The sequence below is a fragment of the Aythya marila genome (assembly GCF_965140915.1).
Source record: "Aythya marila genome assembly, chromosome: 4".
Taxonomy (NCBI): domain Eukaryota; kingdom Metazoa; phylum Chordata; class Aves; order Anseriformes; family Anatidae; genus Aythya; species Aythya marila.
Genome location: NC_139045.1, coordinates 67801620 through 67825020, shown reverse-complemented (window position 1 = coordinate 67825020; position 23401 = coordinate 67801620). Strand labels below are relative to the sequence as shown.

The window sequence follows — 23401 nt, the reverse complement described above, 5'->3', positions numbered from 1 at the left end:
AGCCTCTAATTGAAGCTTTTTATGAGATTTTGAAGGATTTTAATAACTTTTTTTTTAAAAAAAAAAAAAAAGTCTTATTCTGAAACTATTCATCTTTTTTATTTTGTTGGAAAAACTGTGGGGTTAGAAATTGTAACGAATAATTCAGCCATAGCACAGGTAAGGACGCTGCTGGGGTCAGCGTGTCCCAGGAAGGTGGACAGGCTCTTTCTGTTGTGTGGAAGAGTTTGAGACAGGCTTAGCTGTTCTTTTTCACGGCATTAGTTGGTCTGATACTGTATTTCTACATAACCCTGTCTCAAAGTAAGCAGCACATCCAAAATAAAGACATCAGACCTTTGTCTGCAGCATTTGTCTTTGATTTCTGAAGGATTTCATCTGTCCCCTTCCCTGCTCCGGGCAGTCTGTGGAGTCATCCTGTATGGGCTGAGGCAGATATACTTTTCCTTCTGTTTCACCTGCTTTTATTCCTTCTTTTCCTGGATGATTTTGTCTGGCATTGCTCTCACCAGACAGCATCCCCTTTGTTTCCCTGCCTTTCATTCAGATTCCCCAACCCCTGAGTATTCAGGGGCATTCAGGGTTAGGTCACTGCAGCCTCAGCTGTCTCTTAGTGCAATTACAGACGCGTTAATCACTGCAGGTTATCAATAGCAGCACTGCCCTGCTGCTGCAGGGCCACCATCTAGAAAGACAAGTCTGAGAAATTGGATCCAGTCATTACAAAGCTGGGAACGTTGTTCGCTGGGTTCAGGGGGTTTTCTGATAGGGCTAGGTGGCAGAGGGAGTGTGCTTCTTACCCATCCTATTGTCTGGTGTTAGTCACTGGTGCTGATTAAAGCCCAGCCCAGATTGGAGATACTAAGGTGACTCCAATACCATTGTGTCAAGGAAAAGGTGTAAACCGATAGGAAGATGCAGTGGCTGAATCCCACCCTGTGTGTACAATGGCTGTCTGTGCACCCGTCCACCCAAAGAAACACAGAAACACATCCTGGAAGGATGGGGAAGGGGGAGAGCTGGGCCCAAGGAGGAACAGAAGAGCTGGAAAAGGGGATCCAGCTTCTTGAAACTGTGCGTTGTAGGAACGTCTTAGGTGTGCACAGCTGAAGGCTTGGGGAGGCTGGAAGAGCAGCGTCTCCTGTCTTACATTAATTTCAGGCAAATGGGGAAGTTAATTTGCTGGAGGTCCTGACTAGTGCCATGGTGATGCAAAGTTCTCCTCTGTATTTTGTGTCCGCAGGTTGGAGGCAGCATGTCAGTGGTGCAGCTCCCAGACAGGTGCTTTACAGAGCATAGAACCAAGTCATTCCCAATTTTTAGTAAATTTTAGTAATTTTTAGTAAAGAATCAATTCAGACAGGGTTACGTATTTGAAGTGATTGACAATACCTCCAGCTGGAGGTACTTGTGAGGTTTTGGAAAGCTGGTTGTGTCTTGGAGAAAGCTGACCTAGCAGAACCAAAACTGTTATTGAAACAACCTGTTAAACTGATGGCTCTTGCAGGGGAGACACAGGAAGAAAGCCCCAGTGAAAGAGCAGGCTGGGTGAAGAGTCTGAAGGCTGGGAACAGTCAGGTTCAGGTCTGCTTCCACACAGCCCTCCTGTGCCCATCATCCATGATGTGCTGGGTGAAAATCCGTCCTTCCTCTGGGCTGAACGAGAGCCACCCCTGAGCATCCTGCTGGATGCAGCACTGCCCTACAGCAGGAGAGGTTCGTGCCCCAGCTGCAGACACGTGTCAGCACAAACACATGCTGTTCCCTTTACGTGTGTGCATGGATTTGGGGTTGATGCTGTGCAGCTGGGCTGGGAGGTGGTGCACGGCATGGTTTCTCTGTGGATTGTTGCAGAAGCACTGAAAAAGCACTGAGAAACTTTCAGAAGTCTGAAAGGCTGGGGTGGCAGCGAGCCTCGGCCGGTTCTGCTGTCCCAGCTGCTGCCTGCGGGGTCCAACGAAGTGCTGGGAGGCAGGGAAGGGCATTGCTCCATCCCAGGGAGTGTCTGCACAGGGCTTGGGGATGCTCAGCAGAGCCAGGCAGGGCTGCCAGCTGGCATGGGGCTGCAGTGCCATCACAAAGGAGGGACAGATCCGCAGCACAAGCCCCAACAGGGTAGAAAAAGGGAGAACTTGTCCTGGGGAGGCTGCAAGGGGGTTTCCAGTTGGGGTAGCTAACGGAATTTGGGCTGGAAGGAGGCTTCCTTGCCTTCTGCAGGGATACAGCCTGGCTCCCCTCAGCCTTTTAACCTATTGTCATAGTTTCTAATCATCTCCTAGAAACTCCCGTGGTCTTTTGTCCATTTTTGCTGTCTTTTTCTCAACAGTTTTCAAACGCTGTGTACCACAGAGGGATTCCTTCGTGTCCAGCTGCCAGCGCCCCTGCTTGTTCCTTGCTCTCTGGTGCCTGGCTCCAGTTGCAGCAGCCCGTGACTCATTCCAGCCTCCGAGCTGCTCGGAGGAATTGCCCTGTTAGTGATTCCTCTTCGTGGTTTTGTGCAATTCAGGAGCCCTGAAATTACGTAACTTTGCAGTTGTTCTTGCTGAGCTGCCTGCGTTTTACAAACCAGTGCTCCAATTTGCCAGAGCTGTTCTGATTTCTTTCACCAACGTGCCAGCATCTCCTTTTACCTTGAGATCTGCATGTGAATTTAATGCATCTGTCCCATCCCCCATCAGTGGAAATGGAAATAACTGCTTATTCAATCCAGGACCAATCTTTAAGTCTCCTAATTTGATACATTCTTCAGGACTGGTTTTTGTACCCCTTGAGATAATTTTTTTTATAGGTGGCTTATGGAAAATTTGTCACAATGCTGTTCAAACTCTCAACTTATCTCATGCTATCTACTACTTTTTCCCCGTTCTCAAGAGCTGTTATCCTGTAAAAGGAGGAAATTATCAGTTTGACCATGAATAGTAGCCAGCATGGATTTGTCAGGAATAAATCACTTTCTTGCTGTCAGGTAGGTATTTGCAATTCATCTGCTTGTTCCTTCCTAGAAGGTGAGGGGGATTAAAATTAGATTTGTTTTGTTTCTGTTTTCAGGATGTTTGTTCTTTCAGAGTCTCTGAAGTTTCATCTGTTCTCCACGACTTCCCAAACAAGGCCAAAAATGTTTGGGAATTCAAGAAATTCAGCCAACTTTTCATACGTACTTGGTGATGAACAGTACTTGGTAATGAACAGCATCAGCCAGCACTTTGAAAAAAATCCAATTCATCCAAAGAATCCCCATTTCTGTTCACCCTCCTTTGTTATCACTGGTGTTTGTTGTGTTAAGTGCCCTGGTACAGCCGGTGCTTGTGAAGGAGGCAGGAGCAGAGTGGTTGTGCCCTTCTTGCATCAGATGTCAGTGCTTTTTGCTTGAGTTGGGCTTAACTCCTTCTTTTGTCTTCCTCTTTCAGTTTAATATCAGGGTCCCAAATGCAGTATTCACCCAAATGAGATTCAAATGAACCCACGCAGGTCAGTTTAATTATATACATCTGTCAGACTGAGAGAAATTCAGTAACATTGGGGTGAGCAGTGCCCTTCAGTACTTCACTTGAAGTATTGGCACTTCAGATCCTTGTTCAGAAATCAACAGAGGTGAGTTTGGTCTTGTTCTAGTCTTGAGCAGACAAAGGTCAACACCTCGGGGCTACCTTCGTGGGGCCTAGGAAAGCACAGAGGCTCAGGGTCGCATTTGTGATGCTCTCACAGACGTGGTGAGTTTCCAAACTGACTGCTTGGTTTTAGTCAGTGCCCCTATTTCCTCACCTTGGTGAGCAAGGGACTCGACATGGGTGTTTTATACAGCGGAGGGAATACTACAAAAGCTGACATTAAGCGTAAGGGATTTTTGTGTTATCGCCTACTGGTGTGCACATGACCTGCTGTGATTCATAGGCTTCACGAAGGGGGAGAGCAGCTACAAAGAGGGCGACTTTAGAAATACCATCCCATTGAGCTGTGAGATCAGACCTAAACAAATGGAAACAGTTGCTGTACCCCAGCCTTACTGTAAGGCGTTCACAAGCTGCAAAAAATACAGAAGCTGTGGACTGGGAAGTCAGGAAGGCCAGGGCAGCAGTGATAAACATGCAGGGAGGACAGAGAGAAGGCCTCATATGTGGAATTGTGTTGTCAGGGTTTTAATTTGCTGTGATTTGGGGGCCCTAGGTATCAAACAGGTACCTGCCTTGCACCTCTGAGGCTTTTGAGGCTCTCTTGCTAACCAGTCTGTTGGCTGGGTTTTCAAAACAAGCCTGCGCATTTGGATTGAGGAATTTACTGTCAAAAAAAAAAGGATTTCTTTCCTGCCTCATCACCGTCCTTCCCTGCAATGGTCAGTGTCATGTTTCTTACAAACACTTGTAGTGTTTGTCCTGGAACCCGTGCCAAAGGAGCCATTTTTCTGATTTAACACCGATTCCTGTGAGAACTGTGTCACTTCTGGTTTAGCTGGAGGTTTTGAGGTCTCCTCTGTATATCCAAAGGATATTTATATATCCATAGATCTTGAATACTGTGAGTGTTAATAAGCAGTTAAATAAGCAATATCCCTCTCAGGTGGTTCCCGGGAAGGGGAGAAAGAGGTCTTTTTTGGCATTCTTTTTGGGGCGGAGGGTTGTCCTTTGTCAAATAGCTCAACTCCAAGGAGGAGCCATGCAGATGGAGAGAGAAGAGCTGGGAGAGAGACTGCGCAGCCTGGAGAACGTAAGGCTCAGGGTGAGTCTTCCCCATGTGTACCAACACCTGGTTTGGGAAAGTAAAGATGAACCCAGAGTCATCTCAACAGTGCCCAGTGCCAGGACAGGAGTCAGTGGGCACAATTCCAACATCCCATAAGGAAAACTTCTCTGTTTTGAGGGTGATTGAACCCTGGAGCAGGTTGCATAGAGAGGCCGTGGAGCCTTCATCCTCAGAGATGGCCAAAATCCATGGGGCTGGTCAAACCCTGCCTGCCACGGCTGGCCCTGCTCTGCCGTGATGGTTGGGCTTAGCCGATCTCCAGAGCTTCCTCCCCCCGCACCCAGCTATTTGGTGATTTTGCAAACTTGCCATTGAGTGTGACAGTCATCAATTTGCTTTAGAAAAACGCTTCGTGCCTAGACCTGCTGCCTTCCCCCAGAAGTTCCAGTAACTTTGCTCCTGCGTTTCCGTTTGGTGCTGGCTCCCTGCCCGTGTCCTTTTCTGTAAAGTTTAGTTCCTATCAGTCCTTTCTCATGCGACAGAATTTTCCATTACTATTTAATGAATGCCCAAAAGCTATTATACTGTTTATTTCCTTAAAAAATATCTTAAGAAAAAACCTTTCTTTGTGGTCGGTCTTGGCTTCTTAAGTAAACTTTTATAACCTTTTGTTGTGTTTATATTTGCCTCTTTTTTTTTTATTTGACCTCTCACTTGCCAAGAGGTAGAGTGGAAATCCCATGCTCCAGACAGAAATGCAGTTCGACATCTCCTGAACCCGTGGCTTCTTCTGTGACTCTTGCTTCGAAGAGATCCTGGATTTCCAACTCGAGGGGCCTGCAGTGCTCACGCTGGCACCTGGGCTTGTTACCTGCCTCAGCTGTAAGCGTCTTGTGTAAATCACCCACCTTGATTTATAAGGAATTGCATTGGGAAGTGGAATAATTGCAGCAGTATAAGCAGAGGGGTAGCTCCAGGTTTGTGCTGGCCTGCTTGTTCTGTATTAGCCATGGGGAAGAAAATCCTTGCTGCCTTTCAAACGGGGGAAAGAAGAGAGACAGCAGAGCCCAGAGCCTGTGACTATATGAAGGTACTGCACAGATGGCCTGAAACTCAAGCTTTTAGCGTGCCTAGCCCAGGGCTTCCTATGTGAAATCACAGCATTGTCTCACCAAAACTGCGTCAGAGCAACTGCAGACTTTGCACAAACCTCTCCTGGTTCGTGTTAGCACCATCTCTGTGAAAACAGCAGGGTGCCCCAGGGTTTTGCAGAGTGCCCCGAAGCTCGGCACTCCCGTGAGTCACCGCCATCTGTTTTCCATGAGCTGAGCGCTGCACAGTACGGGAGGAGGGTGGAATTTGATTTTTCAAGTCCAGCCAAACATCAGCTGCTTAGGATGCAGCCTTACAACAGCATTAACACTGCCCTGTAAGCAAACAGCTCCAAGGCTGCAGGGGGTCACACCAGGTACCCAAACCCAGCTGCTTGCCTTATGGGGTCCTTTCCTTTAGATGCTGGGGGCATTATGTACCCCTCTGGTTAGGGAAGCAGCATGACATCAGCTTTGTGAAAACCCCTATTAGATGCTGTTATCTGTTCTCACGATTTGTTTTTGCAATTGCAGCAAAAGAGAAATCCCTGCAAGTACTCTTAGTGCAAGCCAGCTGTAGGGTCTGACTCCAAAGCATTCAGTTAAGCTCTAAAAGGGGGCCAGCTCTGAATTTCGACTGCAGGAACTGGGTTCTGTACAGCTGCTGACAGTGCCAAGGCACGAGTTGGCTGCAGGGAAGAACGACAAGCAGCCCTTTACCTTTCCTAACTGCGAGAGTGGCTTTTTCTGCTTAACTGTTTCCCAACCTTCTTGCTGCACCGCGTTTGCAACAACTGATGTTAATGCCTGCAAGAGCATGGCAGGGGCAGAAGGGAGAGTGTCCTCACGCTGTTTTGCACCACTGCACATTTGCAGTTCCTTAGCTGTGCAGAGAGGAAGTGGTTACTGGCTTTTGCTGCCGTTTCAGGAAGGATGGAGCTCCAGTAAACTTTCCCTGAGAGAGTCACCTGGAAACCACAGAGATAAAAGTGCCTGAGAAAGCAGATGCCACCGGCAGGAGACGGAGTGTGGAGGGCAAGGTGAGCACAGACCCTGGCTCTAAGAGAAAGTCGAGACCAGTGAAACGTCCCCTGGACTATTTTTGCCTCTATTTTAGGAGCTGGAGGCTTTGACATTCTGTAGGAGGGGACGCAGCGCCGTGGGTGTGTAGGTGCAGTGCAGCACAGCCTGAGCAGGGCTCACCAAACCCGCTGCCACTCGTTTCTCGGGGTGACGGCGGCCTGGTGGCTGTGCTCATCAATTTTTTCCACTGCACGCTGTGCCTCCCTGGGAGCTGCCGCCGCACGGCGAGTTTAGGGGATTCCACATCTGGTTATCAAAGGATGGATCTTGTGTGGGAGGGGAAAGCCTGCCTGCACCTCGAGCTGGCTCCTCAGCTCCGCCGCAGCAATTCATCTAAAAAAGATGACTGAGTAACTGCCTTTAAAGCTCCCTGCTCTCGTCCCTCTGACTGGTCTCAGCACCACCTCTTTGCCTTAGTGTCTCTTTCAGGCCAGCTTCATCTTCTTCCCAGTCCAGCTCTGCTCCCTGGCACTGTGGGCAGTGGGTGGCTGCGCAGGGGGCTGCAGAGCCCTCCCTTCTGCGGGGATCAATTCTGCTTTGCACACAGCGTGTGATTTTTGGGGCTGTCAGAGGCCTCCTGTCAGTCTCAGCACACCACCTGGAGCAGTTTTGGAATCCTTCTCCTAGGGCCAAAAGACTGGTACTGAAGAGGTGTAAAAACTTGTGGGTGCCCCCGGGGAAAGTGGTGCTGGTACCTTTGGGGTTGAGGTGCCTCTTGATGACCACCCCTTAGATACAGAGGTACAGAAGGGCAAACAGAGGGTGCTTTTGGAGCTGACCTCTGTCTGGGTGACCCTTTTGGTGGGGTGGGTGATGTCCAGGGCACTGGGTCTTGCCCCGAGAACTGTTTTTGTGTTAGGGTGTGACTGGAATAGGGTAAAAGTGGGCTCTAATCAGTGAAGTGGACGGCTCAGAAGAGAGAGAGGACTTGGCTTCCTCAGTCGTATTAAAAGAAACTCTGTGGTTTTAAAGCTACTTTAAGAGTCACGGGGGAGCTGTCAGAGCTCTGTTTTATAAGAAAACAAGGTACAAGCTTGGAGGCAGAGCTGCTTTTGCATCATTCACCTGCTGATGAGGACCAAAACCCCTTCTTGTCTCAGCACAAGCACCTCTCCTGGGTTGCATTGCTCTGCGGGAGGCTGTTCTTCTGCGGGATCTCGGCGTGCTGTGGCTCGCAGCTCTTCCCCTCTCGCCGTGTTCACCCAGCCAAGAGCATCCCCAACGAGGGAATGCTGGTAACTGGGGGGCTGTTGCTCCAAGAGCAATTCCCAGCATTGGAATAGATCAATGTGGGCCTCATTATTCAATTCTACAGTTTCAATAAATAAACTTTTATATCTTCTCCCTCCCGCAGTTGACAGATGCAAGCTCTAACGACGTGTAGAGCTCGGTGCAGGCACGTTCTCTGCAGGCCCTTGTGTTTGTGATGACGCCCCTCCTCTGCACGGCGCAGCAGTGAGGCACTGACAGACAGACAGACGGCCTGCACGTCTCTGCTTCGTCACAGGTGTGACAGGGGACACGTCCCTCACCCAAAGAATCATCTCACGTGCATTCACAGTGGGCGCCTGCCTGAGCCTGAGCTACAGGAATGAGTTGACCTCCCAGGGGAAGGTTTGCTGCCCTCCTAGCAGAGGAATGTCCCTGAGAAGGAGACCTTCCCCAGGGCCGTGCCCAGGTGAGCCTGCCCTGAACACAGGGAGAGATGGTGAGCACATCCTTTGTTGTGCCTGCCACACGTGTGTGTAGCAGGTGCTGTGTAAGTGCATCGTTTAATTGCATGGAAAATACCGTGTGCTTTGGGGCCGATGCGACGTTGTAAGGAGGCTCTGGGTGAACTTCTGCCCCTGCCTGCCTCTCCGTGCTGTTGTTGGTCTCCTGGCCCTTTGCTGTGACTGTCCTCTGTGACATGAGGGTTAGAGGTGGACTTGTGCCAAGTCCTTGAACATCTCCTGGATGCCACTGAGGATGGGAACTGCTCTGTCTCTTGTTTTCTAGGCACTCTGCACCAGGCCTTGTCCCAGGCTCTGGCAGTGCAGAGCCGTCAATGCCCTAAAAGCAGCTCCTAAACCAAACCTAGTCAGTGCTGCTGCAGGTGGCATGCTCCTGCTGGCAAGGATCGCCTGCTGCTCAGGATTAGGGCTCAGCCTGGGCCTGCTCTCGGTGCAGGGAGGGGAGGCTCCTCATCACAGCAGCCAGGACCAGAGGAAGGTCCCTTCCCTCTCTGGGGGGTCTGTGCTGGGGCTGCTCCTGGGGCTCTCTTCACGAGCATCGTGGTTCTCCTCTGGGCTGGGGACCAGGTGGCTGGTGCAGGTGGCTGGCACGCTGCGAGCTGCAGCTGCGGGGGCACAGCTGGAGCCACGCACAGCTTGGTGCCCTGTCCTCCATCCTGCAAACCCTGGGCTCACCTAAAAACACGTCCTGCCTCTGAAAGCTGCCTGTGATGTGTGTGTGTGACGCAGGAGGTCCCATACAGGGCGATGGAGCAGGGGAGATGCTTTTTGTATTGATACAGATTGAACGAAGAGATTTGGGTGAGTGCAAACAGGGGAGGGAGAGCGTTGTGCTGGGGACAGGGAGGGGACGGAGGAGGATCTGCCGGTTCCCCAAAACTGAGTCCCACAGCTCTTTCCTCCCTCCCACTCACTGAGAACTGGGGGTGTAAAGGCGTTGGGCGAGGCGTGTTGGGGTGACAGCGGGTGGGTGGGTGACGGCGTGAGCAGGCGGCTGTCCTGCTCGCTGCTGTGGCCTGCTCTCCAGAAGTGGTGCTGTCCTGGGGAACAAGTGTGGGTGAGCCAAGCACACACTTCTAACGGTGGTTTGTTGTTTTTTTTGGCACCTTCTAGAAATGAGCTTTCTCGTAACCCACCCTCAGGTCCAGTGCTGTCCACAGCGGAGCTGCTTGTGCAATGGAAACACCACAGCCTCCTGAGGGAAAACATCAGCCCCTATCCACACAAGACATCCAACACGTGTCTTGAAGGGTTCTTGCACCCATGGCTTCTCACCTGTAAGTGTAAAAAGAGGAGGAAAAAAATGGATGTAATAAAGAGAAAAGGGGGGACTGCACTGAACAGCAGCGGTGCTGTTGGGAACCTCAAACCTCCACTGGCTGTGGGAGCTCTCCCGACCCTGCTGGAGCTCTGCCCCCCAGGCAGGACGTGCCTAGAAAGCTTCAGTGGGTGGGCTCAGCTGGGCTCTGCACCTAGCGAGGAGCTGAGGCATCAGGTGAGAAGGCAGGAGCCCACCTTGACCATGAACACTGCCGAACCTGGTGTCACATCGCTGAGGCTCTGCTGCTTTGACCTAGTCCCCCACAGGCATTTCTGCAGCTTTAGGTCTTTAGCTGAAAGCCGCAGGCTGGTACCTACTGGAGCACAGTACTAGGAAATATTACTGCAGCATACTTTGAATTCACATTGATTTTGTAGAAAAAGAATTTGAGACTTCCCTTTTTTGGACCGAGCAGCGCTGTTCTGAGTACGGTGGTGTGCTGTTTGGAATTTCCCTTGCTTTCTATATATACACATGCAGCAAAGCCACAGGAAATAGAAGCTTAAAAAAAATACCGTCAAGCATAGGTATCTTCTTGAACAAACTTTATTCTTGTCATTGGTATTAATGTCAGTGAGCTCTTAATCTTGAGGCATCGCTTAAGGCTTGGTTTAAAAGTTCTGATGTCCTATCAGTCCTTGGGAGGGGAAACAGATGTGGCCTTCCAGTTGCCAAAGGTTTGAGAGGATTTTTAGGGTATTGGTTCTGTAGTTCAGTACTTGCCATGCTCCAGAAGACAGCTTTATTGTTGACCTTGACTCTCCCTTGGGGCTCTTGGGGTAGGGACCAACTTCTGAGGTTTCTCCTGGTTGTATTTTCTGTGACTGTGAGTCAGTCTTGCCTACAGCTGCTGTTGTGATGGTGCACTGAGGGCCTGATTCTGCATGGCAACCAGCACACCCTGGCAGTATTAGCAAATAGCATTTACTTGAAAATCCCACCCAAAATAAGGTATAATTAGATGCAGGAGCAATGAGAAGCAGCTTGCCAGCACCTGGAGTGAAGCTGTGGTCTGAAAACCTCGTTGGTGACGAGATGGCTGCTTGTCCAGGGTCTGGACTCACGCTGTTCTGGAGGAGAACTTCAGGAAGGTAATGGTAAGGAGGGAGAAATTAAGAGAAGGGATGGATTAACGGTGACAATAAATGGACAAATCCATCTTGGCATCTCATAACGTGCTAAGACATGATCCTCTAAGTCCCAGAAGAGAGTTGTCGTGCCTCCACCCAGCCTCCCTGGACCTCCAGGGGTACCTCTGTCAGCCTGCTAGCATGGCTGTGGGAGAGTTACACAATTTGGAATGGGCCTGAGCAGGGTTCAGTTACCTCGGATGCCTTTTGGTACCAATGCAGCAAATAAGGAACTAAGTCCCGTGTGGTCTTGTAGATCTCCTGCTTTAAGAGTCTCTTGGGTGAGGAATTGTTTCTGCAGATTTGCAGATGTTTTGAGTGAACACAGGTTGTACAAATGGCTAATGAAAGTTCATAAAGCTGATGGTGTTCTTTTCATTTTATCCAGTTACTTCTTACTCATCTTTATCACTTTTTCACTTTGTCACTATCACTTTATCACTTTTACTACTTTATCACTTTTTGGGGGGAAAGGAACTGGGTTGCTTTTACTGTTTGGCCAAACAAGACACCCACTCCTTGGACAGCCATCCAAGTGGCAGAGAAAAGCAGTGTGAGGCCAGAAGGAGCTCTCCTTAATTTAAAGGGTTCAAAAGCTGCTGAGAACTTCTGGCTGCTTTCACTTCAGTGTTGGGGTGGTGGAGCTGGCAGTTTCTGTACATTCAGTCTGCAATTCGAGGAACCTGAATTGTGAATGTGGATGTTGGTAATAATTGCATGGGAAGCATGGATGTGTGTGCTTTGCCTGGTGGGGAGATTTCACAGTATTTTTTCAAGAGATCTGCCAGTGACTTTGGTGTAAAACTCCATGCACTGGGTAACAGACAGGTTTTCTTAGGACAAATAGTTTAGGCCTTACAATTCAAATCAAACACTTGTGGTTTTAGTAACCAGACACTGGTAGTTTTTCACTGTGTAACTGGTTTCTTGTTAGTGCAAAGACAAAGAAATAGGTGAGGCTAGGCAAGGTTTTTTTACCAGCTTAGGGAGGGGAAGGAGGAGTTACACAATAGGAAATTGTAAAATAGCTCTGAAGATGAGGTTTTTTTAAACTGAAAAGCAGTAGATCTGTCCTAGATTTTTGCCATTGGTATTCAAATTGTAGACTCTTACCACACAGCTTTAGGTTAGGCTATAGGAGACTTGCTGTAATCTGGGCGTGATTTAGAACTTCACCAGTTCGCATCTGTTGGGCCAGCGTGGTCCTCTTCAGAGCTGTATCCAGTTTCTCCGCGTTAAAGGGCCTTCCTTTCTCAGGGTTTGGGTTCTGATCTCTGCTTTGACGGGACTGATTTGCAGGACTTGAAACCGTGAGAATATCTTCTGTTGATTTCTGTATGCTGCACAATGTAGATTATTATTATCTTAATTCTTGCATCTGTTTCTAATAGCTGTAGGTCAGTCTGTCCAGCTGTACCCACAGAGATTAACACGTTGGAAACCCACAGCAGGCTTGAGCTTCTGACTGATGTGTATCAATGCAGTGATCAGCTCCAAGCAACTAAAAAAAAAGGAATGCCAAGATTGAATTTACTGTTCTATTTGTCTTTTTGTAACTGTTTTGCAGAGTGAATCACTTAAAAATAAATTAAAAAAACCCTCATTCTACTGGATCGATTACTGGCAATATGGTACAGATGTACACTGAAGTCATAAACAAGACTTTTCTACTGAGAACAGTCAGAAGAAATAAACTGCTGCGAGATTAGTTTATGCCACAGGAAGCTTAATCATATTTTTCTCAGCCTATATTGTGTGGGCTACATCTGATCTCTGAGACCTTAAAAGGTAATGTATAAAATGGTCACCCTAAAAAAAAAATCAGTGCATGTTTATGCAGGCTGCGTTGGGAAGAACAAACCAGTAATCACTGGTTTACAATCGGTTAAAGATCAGACCATTAAAAACCATTGCACCTGCAGGCTGCGTGCAATGGCCCACACATCTTTTTTTGGTAATATCCCACCTGAGGCAACATTTGCACATACAATCAGCTTCTTTTGGAGCTCTAAAAGGATGATGAAATAATAGAGATGTGCTTAGAGATCTGTAGCTGTTCATCACAGAATTTCGTATGTGCCTTCCTGGATTATGAGATTCCTGGATTCCTGAGATGAAGTGAACTCACTGCTCTGATACAAGCAAGCCCCAATGTCTTGTTTCTTTCAAAAATTTGTTTCCCTTTCATCCAAGGAAAGCAGCTGTGACACCAGTTCTTTTAGCTGTGCTGTAACCCCCCAGGTTCACACCACATTAAATATGGGGCGGACTGCTGTGTTGCTCGGTTACCTATTTTTTGGGAAAGAGGTGTGTGCTATGGCCTTACGGTGTTGTGACCCTGGCGCACAATGAAGAGCATCTTCTATGCTTGTGCTGAAACTGTGGAAACAGTGAAAGGAAGACTAAACTAATGGGGAGGCTGGCTTTACTCTGAGCAGGATAAATGTGCTCTATGGGAGATTAGGAGTTCATGCTGTAGGAAATCACAGCAACTTTTATTGTTTTGGAAGCACTGAGGAAAGAAGGAAGGTAATAGAAATACAGAAGGGTACGCAAAGGAAAATATTCACAGTCCTCTGAACTGGAAAGGAAACGAAGCAGAAGATGGGTGTTATACAAAGGAAGGTGGCTGGGTGTTTTGTTTAATTATGGAAGGTCATGGTTAGAGTAGGCCTTTACTTTGGCTGTAAAGTCCTTAACTGCAGCTCTTGCCTAGTCAGAACTACCTGGAGCCAATGCTGGGAAGAAAAATGTAGCCCCATTATGTTTGTACAACCTTATCTCTAAAAATACATCTCAAAACAGTCCCTCAGCTCTATGCTCAAGTTATCTCCAACTTAGAAATGACAAGAAAAAAACTAAGTTATCAATGGCCTTGTCACAAACATTGCATGGCAGGTTAGTGCATTAAATGGATTCTCATACAGCTGAAAGATCATCTGTCCTCTCACATGAGTGACTCTCAACCTATTTGAATACAGTTTGAGACACTGGTTGTCACTGCAGTAATGGAACAACTCATACCTGAAACCATGACATTTAGTTAGCCCTGAAGTGTAGTTACTTGAACTATGATGCACTGAAAGAGACATTTTTGACTACATTAATATAGTAAAGCAACTTCACAATCACTTTTATTATAAAAATAACACTTTGGTAGAATTAGAATTCAATCAATAATTACACAAATACACGTTATGTGAAATATTTATGGCACAGAAAAAAAAAAAATAAATATCCCTGTACATTGTCTGTGCAAAAAGACAGGCTAGTTTTAGTTAACAACCAGCCCTTTTATGTTTTTTTTTTCCACTTCTCCTGATTGCAGTTGAACACAGGGATTTTCAAATAAGATGTCTGAAAGTTCGGTCTCAATAGCCAAGAAAATATTCTCTTTTAATCCAGATAAAGCACAAGAGGTCTTTTTCTTTCGTCAAGCTGTTCCACCCCCATTCTTCACACTATCTTTTCAGAAGAGAAGGAAGTTTTCAAGTTCAGTGACTTCTTTTCCTAAGCCTTCAGACTGCTGTGGATAATTACTCTCCAGTAAGAGCCAAGCTGTACTCTGAAGCTAGCTACCGCTGTAAGTTTCATTTTCTTTAGTCTGGAGTAGAATTTGCATTATGCTTGCCTGCCTTGTAGTTGTCAAAAAAATAATTCTTCATGAAAATACTTTGCTTTACCTTGAAGTCTTTTGTACAGTCCAAGAGAAGGTGAAATCAAATAAGAGGTAGATACTGTTCATCTTCCTAATTACTAAGAGGTGTCCATTTGTCCAAGTTTTGCAGTCTGTAGAGTAGTGATTTTCTTATGTGCCTCACATCACATTGTCACTGACAACATTCAGTAACGTGCTTGAGAAATTCATCACTGAGTTCATCGTTGAAAAACCTCATACAGTGAGGGCATCGAAGTTCACCCTGTCCCCTGCCCTCTGCTCCTGAGTTTCCACTGTCTCCAGGTGGAGAAGTCTGTTCAGACTGTGAAGGTGTTCTTCTTGTGCCTGTCTGGCCTGGGCTGTTGCCTCGTAGATGCTCAGTGCTCGTCTGTACATGTGTATGATTTTGGTTACCAGCGTGAACTCGGAAATGAGTACTTGTATCTCTTGAGTCCTAGAAAGAGAAAGAAGAGCTTTTGAAAAAATTGAAAAAAACATTCTTTAAAATAAAATATCACCCTTATTTGAAACACTGCCTATGGGTTCACCTGAAGATTTGCAAATAAAATAGCCATCAGTTTTTGCAGTTTTATTTCAAAGAGTCATAAGCAGGCTTCTAGACAACAGGATATAGCTAGTATGCTACTTTCAAGATGCCACTGTTGACACAAGTCAGTTGTCCTTCTCTCCCTTATGAGAATTCACTGTTATTGTGGTCAACAAAAAGAGGGAAAAAATGGACTAGAAAGGAATATGTATGTATTGACACGCATCTCTGCTAGAGCTTGACTTTGAAAGAATACAAGTTTTTGATAGCCATTTCAGTTCAGTGCAGCTTTAGAAGTACTAAGTTTTTTTAAAGGTATTTAGAAGTACATTTTAGTCTTGAATCCTAATGAGATATACTTATTGGAGAAATGAGCTTTTTGCTTGCTTACCTGTCGTCTTGCCAGCTGGTGTTGGAGACATGCGACTTCTAGCTGAAGCTCTTGTATTTTACTCTGTGCTCGTTCTCTGTCTGATCTCTCAGATGTGAAATCATCTTTGTAAACCAGGACCTGAAAAAGAATCATTATGTTAGCATTTGATGAAGTTAGAGCATGGCAGGTTAGATTACATAGTTGAGGCTGAGATTCTTTTTGTTTGTAAGCACTTATTCCCAGAATCTCAATATTATCTTCTCTATCATATCTGTGCTTTAAAAGCATTCGTATTTCTTTTTCAGATCTGTACCACAGAATATTAAAGCCAGCAGACCCACATGTAGTTTTTTAAGTGGTGTTTCTTTCCAAGTGCGGCATTAATTACCTGTATATCCAAATGTGGCAAGACAGGTGGTAAAAGATATAAAAAAATAGTTTGATTTTTTTCCCCCCCACTAGATTTCTGTAGTCTGAGAAGAAACAAAATTCCCACCTCCAGGGGAAACAGAAACTTTACTAACCTGTTGCTCCAGCATTTGTATGCGCTCAGTGTCTCCTTCACTAGCCTTCTTCACATCTTCTAATTCCCTCCTTGTTTTGATGCACTCATTCATTTTTTCTTCCAGTAGCTTGTTTAACCGGAATATCTCCTTCTGCATCAGCTCGGAATTGGTTTGTGTTGAAGCTACACCGTGCTGCTGCTCCAGCTGGGACTTGAGCTCTTTTAGCTGCAGGTGGAGCCGCTTCACGTACTCATCCCTGCTGGCATCATATTTCTGCCATTTTGCATTTAAGTCTTCCACCTGAAAGATCACACAGTGGAGTCACAACATGAAGACACAAACTTCCAAGCCTCCGTAAGCTATGTTAGCAGGACTAAAATTATATATTATATATACAATACATATATATTAAAGTATATAGGTGTACTTTTGTTTATATATATTATGCTAACTCAGCTACTGAGTATGGATGAGCTACTTTGTGTGAGAGGGGAAGATTATGCCATATGCCAGGCTCTTCACAGGCACCCATCCCTATTTGCCAATCCACAGAGACAGTATTAAGTAATAAGGAACAGGAGGGGTTGGCAGCCACCCTAGGGCTAGTGCTGTTCTTCTGGAGTGGAATCCTGAGGCATGGAAGGGACAACATATTTTTTTCTGCAGCACATTTTTTTAAAAACAAAATATATATAAAATAATAAGCTGCTCTTAGTCAAGGAAATAAGACTGTGCTCTGCTTGCACGTCATGTGCTTTATGACTAAAACCAACTTGGGACTTGCATTAAACTACCCTTTAATTAGATTAACCAGGCCCAAGCTATTCCCAAACTTCCTGTAATTCAAAATCAATTTTTAAGCTGTACAAATGAAAGTACTCACGTGCGCTACTTTTTGTTTTAACATTTTGTTTTCATCTTGCAGCTTGCAGATAAGGGTTTGAAGTGAGGTTTCATTGTCTAACACCTGTAATTTTCAGATAAAGGAAGCATTATTTTAACATAAAAATTCCAGATGTTACTTAGCTATGCTGTTGTACTGGAAGTCAGCTTATATGAGTTTCTTCTAAAAATACTTGCCATCACTGAAATATGTACATACACGAGCCTGCTTGTTTCTATAAACTGCATTTCTTTAACGCTAAAAGCTGCATGCTATACTATTTGCATAATAAGCAAAACGTAGTCAGGTTTTACCATCTTAGATATCTTTTAGATACGTCCACGTGGTGTCATAGAAACGTCTTACAAGCTCTGAGCACACTGAAGGCAACAAGGAAAATACCCCACCCTTTACATGCCAGAGGGACTACCCTGCTCACAACTGTGCTTAACAGTTGCCATAACATCTTTGGAAACTGCATTTCCCTCTCCAGACAAGAACACATCCATGCCTGCATATTACTTTGTTATTACTGTCCATTTTGGCTAGTACTAAGAAGTTACTATAGAAAACCTGTTTGATACATTGTGTGAAAGGATACTCTCTCTCTCTTTTTTTTTTTTTTTTTTTTTTACAGTTGTGACATCTGCTTAAAAAAACCCCGGTGTACGTGAGTAATACAGAACACTTTTGTACAAAATTCCCTAGAATCAGCTCGTACTTGCATCTGAAATTTCTCTTCTTCAACAGGGAAGTCCCCGCTGGACAAGGTTAGCTACTTGTTACATAGATCAAAGCCAATCAAGTTTCCTGTCTGTCAATTACACAAAGCCTGATAATACTAAAAGTTTCAAGTTTCCCTCAAAAAGTCCTTTTCTCTTACATCTACTTCACCTCTATTTATTAGAGCTAGTTTTAACGTGATTATATTTTCTTTGGAAATGCTCCTGGAACATTTCAACAAGTGGAAGTGATATATGCATATAGTTAATCATAAAAGCATAGGTGAGTGGTCATCTGGAACACAGCATTACACTTCACAACCATAAAGTCATGAGAAAATTATTCTTTTTTTTTTTTTGTGAGAACTGTTTATAGCACCCTATTCAGTACTCCTATCTGTTACTGGAGGCAGCACCTCAAATGTTGCTTGCTTATAGTATGATGAATTACCTAGTGACTGAACTGTCATGATTTGTGGAACAATAGAACAACTCTGTCTATCCTGCACTGAAAAGCTTCAGCTAAGGTGAAAGAAAAGGTGTTGCAAAGCCACAGCGAAGCACAACGCAATCCATGTGTTTCTGTCCTTCTCAGTGGCATTTCTGCCACTTCGCTGTCCTGAAGCAGTTTGTCTAAACACATGTGCTGGAGAGAAGTGCTACCTTGCAATGGGAGGGCAGAGGGGAACCCCAGAACAAAAATAGGTGAGACACCTTGCCCAGTTCTTCCGAAACCAACTTTCTGTAGGTCTGTACTACACGTGTAAAGCCAGATCCTGACCTGAGAAGACCACATGCTGTAGTTTTTAGTATAAAAGCTACTTTTAAAGTGATTTTTCTTTGTTTTGTGAGTTTAGATGCTTAAACAAGTTATCAGCATCTTCAAAAACACAGCACCATCTAGTGATGCACACAGATGTTCTTCAGAATAAAGAAGGTACTTGGCTGCAGTACCTGCAGGGAAGGATTGCAATCACGGGATGGCTGAGGTTACAGAGGACCTCTCAAGATCCTCTCCTCGAAAAAAAAATGTTTGATAAGGAGATAAACACATGAAGTAGCCAAAGCACAAGTGACTGATGACAGCTTCTATCCTCAGTTTTTGGTAATCAGAGGTTGCCATGGTAGCCTTTACACCACACATGAAATTATTCAAAGGGCTGTTTCTCTCTAAGTTTTACATCGTAATAAACACCTTAGAAGCTAATAACGTGCTCAAAACATAATAGCAGTAAAACTACCTGATTAGAACTTTCAGTAGCAATCTGGTCATCTGAATTCCCCTTCTCTTTTCTTTGCTTCTCTTCTAGACATTTTGCCAGATGTTGACACATTTCTGCTGTGGACGCTAATTTGCGTTGAAGTTGGTGGGTTTCATCAGTGAGTGAACGGCACAGAACATCACTGGTGGCTTGAGCCTTCTCCCGCTCTGCCAAGCTCTTCTGAAGTCGTAAGATTTCTCTCTCCTTTTCGTATGGAGGTTGATTTATCATCTGCTGTATCTCTCCATTTTTCTCCTCTAGTTGCTGATTCAACTTCTGCACTTCCTAAACACAAGGGGGAGGGGAAGTTACTTAAAGTGAAGTGAACTCAAAAGCCAAAACATTTCTAAGGTTGAATTTCCCATTGCAGCAATCCCATACTGCTCCTACGTTCCCTGCCAAGTACTTAAAAAGCAAAAATCCCATTAATGTCTGTATAAACACTCAACCTTAGAACTGACAGATCAATCGATCAAAAACTACCCAGACAACTATAAAAGCACTTCCTGGTCAGCAGAATGATAAACTCAGAAACAACAAGCAAAAAATTGTGAAGATTTTATGACAATCATACATTGCAGCTAAAAATTAAAGATAAAAGAAACAAGCAGCTTAAAAGAATAGCTATGGAGACTGAGAAATGCTTTAATAGTCCTACATTTCAAATTAGCAGATAGTAGAGATTTGCCTCAAAAAATTGGAACTGGAAAGATATCAAAAAACAGTGAAGCATAGTCATTGCCTGGCACTGTGACAAAGACAAGTCAGAGTGTATACACAACAATTTCCCCACCTAGAAAAGGAGGAGTGGTAAGGACAAGCAAAGATTAAATGAAATCCATGTGGCAGCAATCAGTATTTTGTCCAGAGCTGGCTCCATGCAAGGGGGCCTGATGCATTCTTACAAAAGAAAGATGCATCTCCTTGCTGTGCCCTCTTGTTGAATTAGAAGGGTCTGGGGGATCATCCACACTGCATCAAGTTAACTTCTCATCTCAGGTGCTTTGAGAAGGAAGAAGTCTGCTCACAGACAGGTATGATCACTCAGAGGTACCATGCACCTCGAGTACGCCAGCCCTGACTTTGCCACAACCAGCTTCTGTTTGTCATCCTCCAAAAGTAAAGGCTGCTGGTAGCCCAGACCTCTGCTGAGCTGTTCCCCTGGGTACCAGCACAGACCATGAAACAGAGGCTCAACTCTGCTCCAGTTCTTCAGCAGCACTAACAGGGCCACAAACCACAGGAAGCACTCTGCCAGCATGTAGGCATCTGACTTCAGAAAGTACCTTGTTGTTATTTTTAGTGACGATGATTTTGGTATTTATGGCAAGGCATAAAACGGTTATTTCTAAAATAAACTGTTAGGCTAACTTACAGAAGGAGCACATGCTCTTATTGCTGATGTTTACACTTTCACATCATGCTGAATTTTCCCCACTGCCATAGACTAAAGCTATTCTGCATCAGGCTACAGCAGGCATTCAGATGCCACCGGTTTCTTATCTGTCTACAAAGTGTCACCAAGATCATCTCTCATTACAAATTTCCAAACTTGAACATATTTAAATGTACTGGAGGTGAGTGTCATATGTGGAAAATGTTTTGTATAAGCATTAGGTCAAGAGATTACTTATGACAAAAATACTTGTTTCAATTTTAAGTACCACTTCTTGGTTTGGAAATTCCTTCACCCAGCTTCATACAGAAAGAAATGCTTCAAAATTCATTAAGCCCTTCAGACCCAAGATGGGAAAGTCTTCACGGCAGGACCAAAAATAGAGCTGGTGGAGGGTGGGAGGGGAGGCAGTTTTGTGACTGTTTTGTCACAAGAGAGCTCCTATTTCCCCCCGTCTGTCTCATCACAGTGCAGACTTGCTGGTTCCTTCTTCAAAGCACGTATTGAGGCAGGATCTCAATGTCAACACAGCGTCAGCCATTTTTTAAAGTGCACTTTTTAAAAAAAAAATACTTGAATAGAAAAAAGCTGTGGCACCAGTTGTTTGTCTTAGAGTTACATCTGATAACGAGGAGGGTCTTTAATTAATAGGGAACTTCCACACTTAGTTTGTGGGCTGCTTATTTCTTTTTACTACATTCTCCTGCTGCTGGCAAAAGCAGTTCCGTGGAGATTTCTAACGCCACCCTACGCTCCTGCCGTGCGGCTGCGTTAAAAAAATATTCAAAATATTAAGAATAATAAGAAAATCCAGCCTGTTTTCAACCTCAACGAGGCGGAGAGGGGCGGCGGGGCTGAGGGGGGCGGCGGGGCTGAAGGGGCTCCGCTGCCCGCCTCAGGGTCCCGCCGCCTCAGGCGAGGCACCGGGGCCGGATCCGAGGGGTCGCCCCCCGGCCCCGGGGCCCCCTCGGGTGTGGGTTCCCCTCTCTTTACCTGGCTCAGGGTCTCCATTTTCTGCGCCGAGAGCCGCTCGCTGTCCCGCAGCTGCTGCCGGGCCTGGCCCAGCTGCTCCAGCAGGCTGTCCACCAGCGAGCGGGCGGGCTCGGCCCCCGGCTCGTTGGGCTGCTGGCGGGCCAGCCCGCTCCTCAGCTCCCGGATCGTCGCCTCCTTGGCGGCCAGCTGCAGCTGCAGGTGCTTCAGCTGCTGGACCGACTCGTGGTACAAGGTGCAGAGCGCGTTGTAGCGGGGCACTTTGCTCTTCAGGCTCCTGTTCTCGCGGTGCAGCTTCTCCAGCGTCTCCTCCACCTGCCTGAAGCGAGCCACCAGCGGGTCCGTGCTGCTGCCCTCGCTCACCGAGCACATGGCGGGGGGGGACGAGCCTCGTTCGCGGCGCTGCCCCTTCTTCTCTCTCTCCTCCGGGGCGAGCAGTAACCCGGCCAGGTGCATATAAACCAGCGAGGAGCCAGGCACGGCCGGGACTATAGCTGCTGGTAGCGCTGCTGTCGCTGCTTCTGCTGCTGTAGCTTCGCCCTTCCGTCTTCCCCGAGGCAGGCAGGGGGCGGCCGCTGCCGTTTAAGGGCTCGCAGGCTCCTCCTGCCGCCCTGCCCCGCTGCCCGCCCGGCCGCCGCTGCCCTCAGCCCCGCCGAGGGGAAGCCCGCAGCGGGGGAGGGCAGACCTTCCACCGGGGCTTGCTGCCACCTCGGGGCCAAAGGCACCCGGGGAAGCCCGGGGAGGAGAAAGGGCGGCCCGAGGGCGCTGTGAAGTGGTGGGGGGAACGGGGCTGAAAGCCGGGGGCAGGCTGCGGTGGGGCGAGGGGGAGGCAACGGGGGACGGCACGCACACAACATGGCGCCTGAGGGGGAGAGGGGCTGCGAGCCGGGGCTCGCCCGGCCTTGCGAAAGCCCCGCAGCGCCGCGTCCCAGCGGGAGCCGCTCCGGGAATTTCCTTGGCGCACCGAGGGGACTTTCCCCCGACTTTTTTTTTTTTTTTTTTTAATTCGCCGGCGGCGACCCCCTGACGGAGTCCCGGGAGCCCCCTGCCCGTTGAGGCGGCTCCCGCCCCGTGGAGCCGAGCTGAGGCGCTCGGCCCGGCCCCTCAGCCCCCCGCTGCCCAGCCGGCCCCACAGTGTTTGTTATTTGTGATAACGTTTATTATACACATGTATGTATGTGTATAATTACACACCAGGGAGCTCTATGTGCAGACACAAACCTCATTGCACTAGGTTCAGTGCGGTCACAGAAGATGCGCCTGGACCAGAAATTACAGATGGAAATGCAGAGCTAAAAACGCTGGATGCCACTGTACCAAGGACAAAAAGATGACTTCAGACAGTGCGATAGAGAGCAGACTGCCTGTGTTAGCACCTTAACCACTTGCAGCTGTCACTGTAAAGGCACAGTGATGAATTTGTGTGAAATATGCAGGAAATACGCAAGATGAATGTAGAGGAGCCTGAACTGCAGTCAAGGTGCTCAGTGCTAGCAGCGGTGGATCAGAGGCCTCGTGATAATGGTGAATGTAAAATGCAAGGTAAAACATTTACACCACCTTCACAAAAGGCTAAAATTGAAATAAAAAGTTCTAATTGGATGCAAGGAAAAAATCTTCCTGGTTAACACAATACAACACTGGGACTGCTTTGAGCAGTGTTTAGAGACCTCCTGAGGACCCTCCCAATTTGAATTATCCTCTGATTCAATTCAGCAGTAGCAGAAAGGCAGGAAGTCATTGTTTTGTCACCTCAATTATGCTAGAAAGGGTTATCCAAAAGATTGGGTATAATATGCCCAAAATGGTCCATTAGTTTTGTTATTCTTAGAGATATGACTGAGTTTTATGGGGATAGAAGGCTCTGTGTGACAGAAATGATAAAACACGTGCCCAAGACACAAGTCTGTGGAGCATTTATTATTTCATCCTATAAATAGTATTTGTGCCCTGTGATTACACACTGAAAATCGATTGTGCAGAAGATGAGGAAATACAGTTTTTGACTTTATATTTGAAGGACACAGTT

General features: G+C 46.6%; 1 protein-coding gene and 1 long non-coding RNA gene across 3 annotated transcripts; one reads left to right on the top strand and one right to left on the bottom strand.

Annotated features, from left to right (window-relative positions):
* Window positions 1-3903: 3903 nt before the first annotated feature.
* Window positions 3904-12563, top strand: LOC309877243. 2 transcript variants are annotated; one of them, XR_014317339.1, is made up of 6 exons: window positions 3904-4713; window positions 5400-5559; window positions 6697-6808; window positions 8206-8529; window positions 9727-9861; window positions 12427-12563. It is a non-coding gene; the product is annotated as an uncharacterized lncRNA (long non-coding RNA). The 2 variants fall into 2 exon arrangements; XR_014317340.1 differs by having other exon boundaries at window positions 9698-9861.
* A 1849-nt stretch (window positions 12564-14412) lies between these two features.
* On the bottom strand, window positions 14413-21904 carry TNIP2 (TNFAIP3 interacting protein 2). Its single transcript, XM_082758856.1, has 6 exons — window positions 21376-21904; window positions 18966-19271; window positions 17003-17086; window positions 16138-16419; window positions 15632-15751; window positions 14413-15147 (listed from the first exon to the last, which is right to left on the bottom strand). The coding sequence occupies exons 1-6, from the start codon at window positions 21826-21828 to the stop codon at window positions 14866-14868; spliced, it is 1527 nt and encodes a 508-aa protein (XP_082614982.1). The 5' UTR covers window positions 21829-21904; the 3' UTR covers window positions 14413-14865.
* Window positions 21905-23401: the final 1497 nt, after the last annotated feature.